Source organism: Montipora capricornis, chromosome 9 (genome assembly GCF_036669925.1).
Source record: "Montipora capricornis isolate CH-2021 chromosome 9, ASM3666992v2, whole genome shotgun sequence".
Taxonomy (NCBI): Eukaryota; Metazoa; Cnidaria; class Anthozoa; order Scleractinia; family Acroporidae; genus Montipora; species Montipora capricornis.
This window is the reverse complement of record NC_090891.1, coordinates 35,815,090-35,826,867: the sequence shown is the minus strand read 5'-3', so window position 1 is coordinate 35,826,867 and position 11,778 is coordinate 35,815,090. Positions and strand designations below refer to the sequence as shown.

At 36.8% G+C, this 11,778-nt stretch overlaps 2 protein-coding genes across 2 annotated transcripts in view; one reads left to right on the top strand and one right to left on the bottom strand.

The window, feature by feature from the left end:
- Positions 1–978, top strand: part of LOC138015821 (guided entry of tail-anchored proteins factor CAMLG-like) — a 25,271-nt gene extending 24,293 nt beyond the window's left edge. The window contains exon 4 of the mRNA XM_068862937.1: positions 1–978. This exon is cut by the window's left edge and continues 257 nt beyond it. The gene's annotated coding sequence lies outside the window, so the exon portion shown is untranslated.
- Positions 1–10,682, bottom strand: part of LOC138015822 (E3 ubiquitin-protein ligase MARCHF8-like) — a 10,758-nt gene extending 76 nt beyond the window's left edge. The window contains exons 1-3 of the mRNA XM_068862939.1: positions 10,395–10,682; positions 3,824–4,135; positions 1–3,376 (exon numbers count right to left, since the gene is read on the bottom strand). The exon at positions 1–3,376 is cut by the window's left edge and continues 76 nt beyond it. Coding sequence (XP_068719040.1) covers positions 3,056–3,376; positions 3,824–4,135; positions 10,395–10,487 — 726 coding nt within the window. The 5' untranslated portion in view covers positions 10,488–10,682 and the 3' untranslated portion in view covers positions 1–3,055. The remainder of the gene's footprint in view (positions 3,377–3,823; positions 4,136–10,394) is intronic.
- Positions 10,683–11,778: the final 1,096 nt, after the last annotated feature.

Below are 11,778 nucleotides of genomic sequence, written 5' to 3'. Positions count from 1 at the left end.
GATACAAAAATAACTTCAGCTAATGCTCTATATACATCCTGATTACATTTGTTTAAACTAATTAATAACTGCGGACTTAGACACAAAGAATGTGTGAGTTTAATTAAGACAGTACTCGTTTTAGGTTCGTGTAAGTAAGCAATTTGAGATACAGAAAACGAAATGTCGTATCAAACTAAAAAAAACTATCTTATAATTATTCTTCTCTCTGGTTTTCACTAAATGAGGCCTCACATGAACTCAACCGACCTAGACAAAGGCCTGCCCCAGATTCCTCTGGCGCTACTTAGAGCAGTTTTCAAATGACTTTCGAAAGTAATTACGCGAATGCAATTGCTATGCTTAGTGATTGGTTTAAAAATCTCACGTCAGTTTTATCAACCAATGAGAAGGAAAACCAAAACCAATCGTGACTTGCACGCGCGATTTTTCCCGCGCTTTCAGCGAGTTACATGGAATTGCTGCGACCTTTGATTGGTTCATTGCGCCCTTTGCACCTGCTGTGATTGGTTGAAATAAGTACTTTGGTATTTCTTTTACGGCACTCAATAGAAACTCTACAAATTAAAAAAAGAGCGAAGTCAAACAAAAACTTCGAACAGCTGTAAAACCTCGAGTAACAGTACGCTACATGTAGCTGAAGTTTATGAGATGTTTGACACCGAATTGAGCATTGATTTATAAATCATGCTTATTCACCGTTCCAGTACTTTCCTTGCACTATGTTGGGGTTTGTCTGAGAGATAAATTAGATGAAATTTTCTTATTAACCAGAAAACAATATTTGTCTCTATTCCAGAACTATGGCCTGAACCAATTGGAGAGTATGAATTTTAGACAGCAGCCTAAATCCGAGTTTTTTTAACATGGTCACGACGTTTGGTTCCACTTACGCACTTACCGACTAAAACTTACCCTCTTGGATTGTAGATGGCAAATGACGAAATAAAATCGATTTTTCCATACAAATAAACAAAACCTATCAAGAAAAGTGTACGGTGTTCCTTTATGTTGGTACATCTATACAACTGAGAAAAATAACATTCTGTATTCAAAGTAAATGCAAGTTAAGCTGTATGTGCTTGACTTGCCTATCCAGCATGCCGGTTGTTATGAATCATGGAAAGCAGAAACTTATAACTTGAAATGACCAGACTACACAGAATGATATATTACCATTCACCAAGCATTTGACCAAACCTTTCACAGGAAAGACTGGAAAGGCTTTACCGCAACACAATCCCGTTTACAATGAACATCCAACAATTCGCATTTGAAACACGGAATAAAGTCCTCAAACTTAAATGTATTCCTAATTATGACATCCATTTCTTTTCCTTTCCAACCCGCAGTTAAATTTAACTGCAAGCAATTTTTGAAAACCATCATCCTCAATGGGGATTCGGAAAACTCATTTAGTACGTAAAAACATTGCATTTTTAATCTTTCAGTCTTTTTAGGCCTACCTTCAGAATATTCAACCAGTACATGCACAGAGACACATAATAAAATCACATGTACGTCATGCCTTTACCATGCGATATGCCAATGAACTGTCAAGCTGAAACTGATTCAATTGTCAACTTTGTGGACTTTGTTTTGTACACTGTTGTAACTTAAAATGTCTAAAAGTATTTCAGCACGGAAATCAGCTAATAAAATGGGCTATTTTCAAATTCCCTTCAGACTCTGCAGTCTCATTCGAAAATCCTAGTGTGAGACTTCAATGATGGCAACTATTTAGTAGTTCTACTTTTCAAATGAATGAAAATTAAGTTTCTTAAAAAAATTACCCTTCACTCTAAAGGAACAGCTCCTGAATGCGCCGTATTGCTTGAACTGTACGACAAAGTTCACATTTCAAGCCAAAATAGCATTAGGCCAGGGTTTGTATTGATAACCGCATGATTTCGAGTGCAATTGGGAATAAATAAGCACGAGTAACTATTTTCAAAGACTCACAAAATTGCACGAGCCCATTGGGCTTGTGCAATTTGTAATCTGTGAAATAAGTTTATAAGTGCTTATTTATTCCACACTGCACAAGAAAAATCATGTGATTACTTATCAATAATATACATGCACTAATTTCAACTTTCTGCACTCTTTTTGGGATTAATTGACGCACTCTCAGCCAATTAACAAGCTGAATTTTTTTCATGTATAATTATGCTTTTAAAAAAACATATACTGTAGGATAAAACTGCTGGGTTACAGGGCTGTCGACAAATAAAAAGTACTACATTTTGATGTGAAATGTAGGGTTGTACTGCAAGAAGCAGGTTTGAAATGTTTGTAGTAAGTAGACAAATGATTAAAACAGTGGGCCATCCAAGACGATATGCCACACCAGGGTTCCCACTCTACCATGAAAACAGATTTCCCTGACTTTTCCATGACCAAAGGCAATTTTCCCTGACATAATCTTTTAGGATCTTCTAGTAATCCGAGGACAAGACCAACTTTAATGTTCAGTCAGTTTAACAACATAAATTTTGCATGGATAGCAATGAAACGTCTTTTGAGTGGTTTTTAATCACGAAAATTTATCCAGATGAGGGAAATAAAATTTCCCTGACTTTGGAGCTCTTTTTTCAAATTCACCGACTGTTTTCAAAATTCCCTGACAATTCCCTGACCTTGAAAAATTTTCAGATTTCCCTGACTTTTCAGGGTAAACCCTACACAGATACTTACTGAAACTCAAGCCAGGTGCTTTATGGAAAACCTATTCCATTACCGTGCATTCAGAGTAGCCCTCGATAGCTCTTTTACAGAGAGAAAACTTACCCAAACCAATGTAAAATCAACCCAAGGCCAGCTGCACTATGAGAATAACTAATCAATTTACAAAACTTATTCTAGAGTGAAGGGTAAAATAATTTATACAGGGAAGCCTTTTCCCCTCCTTCGATTGAGAACCCTGCACAATTGCTTGAAGACTGATTTAAGGGATCCTCTGCCACAAAAGCTGTTTGGTAATAATACAACAACAGCAGAAAATGTCATTTTGCACACTGTGCAGCTGGGCTTGAAGCAGTGATCAGTCCCTTTATCAAATGTACTCAGCACCTTCCTGCGGTGGAGGGACATCCTTGACTAATATGATGCGATTGAATGCTTTCAGACGCTTCCATAGCTGCACATACACTTTGCACTGTACATACATGAAGACTAGGCCTCCTGTAAATCCTATTGCCACCACCACCAACTTGGTCCAGAAGGGCCAATTGAGCTGACCCTGCTTGACTTCTTCTGCAGTACGCCCTATCAGGACCCACAGTGACCACACAACACAAGTGATGGCAATCACATGAAATGACACTGAACAAAGGATCTTGCGGCGCTCACTCCTGGTCATGTCCAATGCTTTCCACTACAACAAACAACAAAACTGCAACATTTTAATGACCACCAAGAAATCCCTGTTAAAATGTTCAAAATGAAGGGCTTCGGAAACTAGTACCATGTACATGCTTAAGCGATTCTTGTCGACAATCAGACAAATTTTGATGCCACTCCAATAGGCCATTTCCGAGTTCATGTCTGCCTCCTCTTCAAACCGAGTCTAAGTGCGAAGTTTTAGTTATGAAAATTAGTTTTCACTCATAAGTAAAGTAGAACTAATTACCATCACAAAAACTTCGCACTTAGACTCGCTTTGAAGAGGAGGCAGACATGAACTCGGAAATGGCCTATTGTAAAGATTACTCAATGAAACTTACTAAAGTGGAAGATAGTCAAGTGGTCCCTATTACTTCAGATAGTTGATGTTACTACATGTAAGAGCTCAAGTTCAACTGGATTTTCCTCTAAGACTCACCTTTGTGATGGGCTTCATTTTGGACTCCATGATAAACTCGTATTTACACAGTTCACACTTTTTTGTGTCAGAGCTCTTTATCCATCTCTGAAGACAGCTCTGATGCACATACTGCAGAGACCCAGAACATAAACAAGGCGATATCAAGGGCTGGTCTGGTTCAGCCTCACAATGGCATATTCTACACATTTCCATGGATGACGTAACTGAGGTCATTGATAAGCTTTTCTTGACAGTTGGTTTAGGTTTCTCGTTGCTGTTCTCCAGGGTTGCTATTGTTATCTGTCCATCAGATGATTTTGGTTTTACACTCTGCAATTGCATATACAAAAATATTTATACAAGTCATGTACACACAGGTAAGAAAACAAAATTAATAAATAACCAAGTTGATAATATACAGTTTAATAACTAATTAGTATTTAATAGAGATATTGATAGAGACATATGTAAATAGACAGACAGGATACAACCTACATGTAGCATAGGAAAACTATTTATATGCGGTAATTTCATCAAATTTACACAAAAAAAACCTGTTCTCCCTAAAGGCCTTGTGACAGTCGAAGGTAAGTTAAATATCCTACAAAATCTGATATTGAATTACAGTACACATTAAAATAACTCAAATAGTTTTTGTTGGTGCAAACTTGCTTCTTAAAAGCAATTAGTGATCTGGCAGTGAGTCAAAAATATATAAGAAACAATTAATAGCCACTGACTTCAGCACCAACAGACACTACATGTATTTCTGGTAAAATCACCTTTTAACAGTGAAGAATGTCTGTTACAATTTTGTAATAATAAGGAACTGTTTTACATAAAACAACTATTGAACAAATATCAACTGGACATTTTCACGGGCATATTATACTGTAGGCCTCAAGGACGGTGCCTACTAATTCAAAGATGCATGTATGTTTTGCCCCGGTTTATGATTATGCAGGAATGTAGATCTTAACAAGTGTTATTGAAATCCAAAAAGAAAATTGGAGGTAACCACACATTTTTCAAAGATAATTGATGAATAATATTTGTAAAAAGCTTTAAAATACAAAGCAATGTATGGTGCTTTTTCTCAGATTTAAAGCTTAATTATCTCTAAAAAATGCATGGTAACCCTCAATTTTCTTTTTGGATACCAAGAGTACTTACTGAGATCTACTTTCTCCGGATAGTTTTAAACCGTGCAGATATCACTGTATTAGTAAGCATCACTGATAGGAAACCAGAGTATCTCGAGATGCCCAGAATGTATATGCCCAATAACAATAGTAGGCAACATCCTTAACTTTCACATTAAAAATAATTCTTTCAAAATACCAAAACAACTTTCACCTTTCAAGTGGCCATTAGCAGTAATTATTAATCCCAGGTACTGTTTTCATATCAATTCCAAGAGGATATGGCAGCATTTCAATTTCATAGGCCATTCAACAACAGCACTTGACAATTTGCTGATAAGTTACTTGAAGGGTTCTCCCAGTTTGTCTGTTATTTGAAAAACAGGCTTCCCAAGGAATTTGCAGGAAAACTGCCAGACTTCACAAAACAAGTACTATGTGAAAGTGATCAACTACCCAAGTTGCTTCACTACGAAGATTCACTTTCACATACAATAATAATAATAATAATAATTACAAAACCACAGCTCAAATATATGAAAGTTTTGTAGATTCTTAAACTGTCAAACTTTGCAATAGTAATATTATTACAAGTACTATTTTGATAAAAGTATATATCTTTTGTGCAATGAAAAATGATTCTGTTGCTTTTCTTAATCCTTTCTGTCCCAAGATGGTCACTTACTAATAGATTTACTCAGAGTAACTCCAGATCATTGGCTTTACAATGTATTTGTCAAGAGAAACTCCTTGTAGGGACAAAAGAGTTAACTGAAGCAATGATACAATTTGAAATTATTTTCTGTAAAAGTAAAATGTATTATCTTAATAATCGTAGCTGACTGTTGTCGTTGTTTAAACTCAAATATGATTCAAAGTTATCAATAACATCATTAATTTTAGACCATGCACTTTTGAGCTGTGTCTTGGACACAGTCATGTCTGCAGAAGAAGAAAACTACTTCCAGTATTTAACCATATTATCATACTGTAGTACAGTATCTGGGCAAGTAATACAATCAATGCCATAGTTAATGAAAGTTAAGTAGGTGCTACGGTAATAATGTAGTTACTGTACAAATGTACAGTGTACATGCTTAAGCTTACTGAAAGCAAGGAGCAGTTTACAAGTAGGTGGCATTAAAAGAAAGGAAAGAGGACTCAGCACCATTTGAAGCAGGAGCAGAACAGCCACTTTTAAACAGTCTAGAATGGCCTCCACTTTAGCCAAGAACAGGGGAAAGGATTTGCAAGTAGTATTTTAAAATGAAATAAACCCAACTTGAGTAAAATTTCCTTTATAATGCTTATTCTTCCGAGTAGGCATCCTTATATTCTTGTCACACTTCTAAAAACACTGGCCAAACTTTATACTTCAGTGGGCTATTTATTTATTCATTCATTCATTCATTCATTAAGCTTTGGCTAATTTGAATACAATACTTATAAACATAGGGCTAAAGTTAGCCCACTTACATGTAAGTTCTATTGCCTGAACAATTCTTTGCAGCCAAAGGCATGGAGAACAGTCAAGAATAAGTTTAATCTGCAAGCAATTTTCCCTCAAAATGCTATCTTCACAGGAATAGTCAAGCATGACCACATTAAGTGGAGGTAAAACATATAGACCACTTTCATAAATCCAGTACAGTCAACTCCTGATAACTTGAACCTTCAAGCGACAAGGGAAATTAAGAAGGTTCAAGTTATCAGGAGTAAGGAGTTGAGAAGTAACCCTTACATTTTATGAAGATAAAGGTGCTGAAGTTAATTTTATGTACCCTAAACCAACAAAACCTGAACTAGACTGACATTTTGTGTAATGAAAAAAAAGGACAAAGCTGCTTCAAAATAATAATTATTACATGTTTTGGACTGCAGTACACTGTTTGTTTTGATTTGTTTCATAATGATACAAGTTATCGAGGGTAAAAATATGTAGAAAATCACCTGAAGGGAAACGAAAATTGCTCCGAGTTAGCAGGAGTCTCCAGGGTTCAAGTCATCAAGGGAAAAATTGCAGTAACAGTAAATGTATGATGGAAATCCAGGGGAAATCTATTTTGGTTTGAGTTAGCGAGGGTTTGAGTTAGTAGTCAACCAGTAGTTAATTCAATAAGTACCAATACCAGATGAAAAGCTTCAGCTACATGTACATTGTACTTCACTCAGAGAAGTCGGCTACTTTTTTTCCATTAATTGAAGTACAATTTTTTGTAATTAAAAACAGATTCCTTCAAACCTACATGTAAGATTAAAATTCATTTTGACAATGACAACAGTCATTTTTTTTGGGAAAATCTGTATTTAGTGTTTTTTGTTTTTTCTTTTTTCGACGAAATCCAAAAACGGACCACAAATCCAAAGTATCCACACTCAAGGAGGACACTTCCGATCAAATCTAAATCCGGATTTTTGAGATTCCCCACTCAGTGTTTTTTTGAGAAAGGATTTGAAAAAAGTACACAACAGCTACTGTACATGATAGTTTAGCCCAAATGTTTTTCTCGCACCATTTTTACCATACAATCGAAGACACGAATAAGTCGAAATTAATTACGTTTCATGCAAATTTCACACCAGGAATTACAATAAAGTTTCTTAACAGCAACAATATTGTTAGCACCTTTCCTCCAGCTAAAAAGTAACTGGGAAAATACCCCCTGGGATCCTTAGCACGCATGTTTTTCGTCATTTCTTTTCATCGATCGCTAAGGTACGTTTTGTCTGGTGGCATTTTCATTGAAGAATTTCTCCAAAACAAACCAGTTAACCGCTATTTTTTTTTAAATTACACACAACTCTGTGTTTGTCTGTGTTGTCATGGCAAATAATCCTTTTTCAGATTTTGCATTTTTTTGATACTGAAGAATCCATTGATCTGAGACCACGAATCTGTTTTTGGATTTTACCAAAAATGCACCCTTAATATGGCTTCCGAAAAGCAACAAAATGCACATTTATCTATTATCTATGATTTGCAGTCCAACAAATAAACGCGAACACAAATATCATGCTGTGAATTCAGTGAAGTGTGACTGGAAACTGTTCAGGCCATACAAGCGCTCACACAAAAATCTTTTTTTCTCTGTGATATACCAACCATATTATCAAGGTTAACATGTCATTTCACAAATGAAGGAGAGTGCATTTATTTCCAAGAGATGACTTTGACTTTAGTAAGGTCTTTTACTCACCACTTGCAGTTTTATAATTTGTGCAACAAATAAACTCCTTTCATCTAAAGGCAACTTTTTCCTCAAAATATTCAAATACACATTTTAGACTGAGGATAGTAAACGTTTATCGACAACTGATGTGATGTGGTGGTCGCTGACATTTAACAGACTAGCTAGAAATGAGCCGCGAAAAGATGGACTTTTCTCCTTGTTGATAGTGAAACGGCTTACACTTCAATTACACCATACGTCGAATTTCTAATGAATTCTTGTCTTTAAAAGTTTCTCTTCATTGCAGATGCTGTATTGGTATATTGACTGCTCTTCTTTGCTTTCTTGAGGAGAGTGAATGACTATTTGTGCACTGAGACCTTAAAATTCTGCATGTGGCAGTGGCCACCATATTGTCTGCACCTGACTCCAAACTTGAAAACATTAGGCTAATGTTTTCATGAAGCTTAGATTGAAAAAACCTGGCACATGCGTGACCGTGCTCCTTTAAATTAAGCACAGTGATGATATAATTTCATTTACTGTCGCTTGCAACTACCTGTCCACATGCTTGACAAAAACATGTTCTGCTACCCAGTCAAATTCAAAGTTTTGACAATCAAACTTCAAAGGTTACCCGCCCACTTTGGAAAAATTTGCCGCCACTCCGCAAACACTTCACCGGAAGCAAAGTAAGCAACACGTACGGGCATTCTGTCTTTTGCAGTTTTGAACACTTTGCTTGAAATTCCTACCTAGTTTATATTAGTGTAAATGCCATGTCTTGCCAAACGGCAAATAAATCAGCTACGATCATTTGCGTAACTGGTGCCAAAACGGTCCCAAGTGGGCGGGTAAACTTTGAAGTTTGAGGGTCAAAACGTTGAATTTTGATTGGCCGGCAGAACATGTTTTTGTCACGCGTGTGGACAGGTAGTTGCAAGTGACGGTAGATGACTCTGAGCACACAGTAACTACCACTTACCAGGTATGTGTGCCCCTTGATGACTTTTCTTCATTTTTTGACCCTGAATTTGGGTGGACATCAATGAAAATAATGTTTCCATGACAGATTCGACTGTCCCCAAGTGAACAGGACTATATTGTCAAGGAAACATTTCATTTACGTCCCCCCAAATTTAGTTTTGGAAATTTAAGAAAGCAGGAAACCAACTAAAATAATGCCAATCAGGGAAAAGTCAAGGCTGTTGCCTAACAGGAGCCCGGTAGCCTGGGGCTCCCAAAGAATAGCTCTGGGCTCCTTAATTTTTCACAGCAACACCTTTCACTTCATATGTTGGGCTCCTAAGTTCTCAGCGTTTAGCTCTGAGGGCCCCTTTAAAATTTTCTTAGGCAGCAGCCTTGAAAGTGATCTGCTTTTCTAGTCTAATGTTTCTTAATATCAACAGTACTGTAAACTGATTTTTGCCTTTTCGTGGTTAACAAGTTTCTTAACACAGACTAACTATGCATTGAATTGCAAGTAAATTCGTTATTGCAGGGGCTTCACTGCAAAGGTTTTACTTGCGTGGAGCACAAAGAGCGATGAAGGTACAAAGAGTAAAGGACTGCCACGCCACAAGTCACGAACGATTTACAGTGTTGATTTTGCAAAAAAAATGTTATTTTGGGTGTAGTTTGTTCAAAAGCAAACGCTCTGCGACAAACAACTTAACATTAGTAAAACAATTACGTTTTATAAAATACTACAAGAGGTTTGGGAAGCTGTGTCAAAGTCCTTCTGAATTTTCCGTGCACATATCCCCGCATGAAAATACAAGCTTACAGTGTAGTATATAACTATAAGCTTACTGAATTGTCTGGGAATGATCCCCGAGCCACAATTTTCATCCCGTGACTTAGTTTATGTGAAAATTTATATTAAAAACACTGTCCGAAACTAAAATTAGAGGAGTTTCAAAGCTATTAAGAAGAGGTAAGCTTCAAGCGGAAATTTTATTTCGGCGAGGCCTCAACTTCGCTAACAAAGAAGGAAAGTACTGTATATAGGTGTAAATCCCCTTTTAAACAAAGGTAAGCCCAAATTATTACAAGAGCGAGTGTAATCTCCGCTTAAAAAGTGCACCCTTGCAGAACAGCACGTACAAAACAGTGTCACTGCAGGAGGAAAATTAATTCCTTCTCCTAAATTCTAAGAAATTTGATCACTTCGGTAAACAAACTCATAGGCATACGGCATGAAAAATCTGCTGAAAATGTTCAACGCTAAAAGGGAGGAAGTTCTTCCTTAGGTCATAAATTTAAGGCAGATCTTACCTTTTTATCCTTGTTATTTGTCTGCTGTAAAGTAACTGGGTTTACCAAAATTTGTTGTACGGGCATCTTTTTCGCTTCACGAAACACCAACATCGAACGACGAATTCAGCTCACCCTTCAACCAAAATACCATAGAATAGCCCATCTGCAATTCACCATAATTTGAACGTTCGTTTCTTATGATAACTAGGGCGAGGAAAGGAGGAATAAGTCTGTAGAAATACAGTTAATTCCTAAAACTAACAACCTAGAAATAAAGATGGCGGATATACGAAACCAAGAGTTGCAATTACAAATAACATTCTGACGTCGCATTTGTCTGTATTGTGATTGGCTAATGTGAAGTTGGATCGACGTATGCCAATGCAAACGAGATAATTTTGAGTTTTAACACATCCTGTCTGTACGAATAGAAAGTCGAAAAATTATTCCCCTTTACTCGCCTTTCAAATAATATCTTAGAGATAACTATTGTTTATTATGCAATGCAACGCAACAATAAGTCTCAGGACACTTGCACAGTGAGGGAGGTGGCCTGCATTGTACTTAACTTGACTGACACATGCAAGTCAACAAATATGATAGGATAATACACCTGCCTTAAAATTAAAAACCCCTTGGGTTATTTCAGGAAATTGTAGGAAAAGACCCATGATAATTTCGCCCATTTTTGACGTATATTCGTGCATAGGGAAGCTCGACGGGCCAAGCACAGGAGAAGCAATTCATTTTTACATATATTTCCTTTCCTTTTCTTTTTTTATGAACAAAAGCGTAGAGAGCCAACTTCGGGAAGGAGATAAAGATAAGTACTGAAAGCAAATCTTTTGATGCAGTTGTCAGGGCGGATTTAACCAGAGCATCCGTATCAAGGACCTAGAATAAGCAAAGAAAGACTACTAACGCGATCAGAAGCAACATAACATAACGGGTCACAAACTTCAGCAGTCATCTTGTCATCACCCAGGAAATTGTAGGAGAAGACCCATGATAATTTCGCCCATTTTTTTGTAAACTCAGCGTGAAATGGGGTCTAAGAGCTGATGATCTTTCTCTTAATATGAACCCACTCAAGTGTTTTTACGCTTGCCAACTCAACAAGAAAGAGTATGCAATAATTCGACAGATGCATAATTATTATGATCACTGAATTGGTTGCATATCCTTCAACATTATTTTTTGACAGTAACCCCCCCCCCCGGGGGGGGGAGAGGGTACTCCCTATTAAGGGCTTAATGGGGACGTGTGGTCAGCCAGGTTATGTTTTTTGGGATTTTTGTCTTGACCAGGGTATCGAATTTATCATTTTTGTCTTAATCAGGGTATCGGTTTATCAATTTTTGTCTTTAACTGGGTTAAAGGTCTTAAACAGGGTATCAAAAAT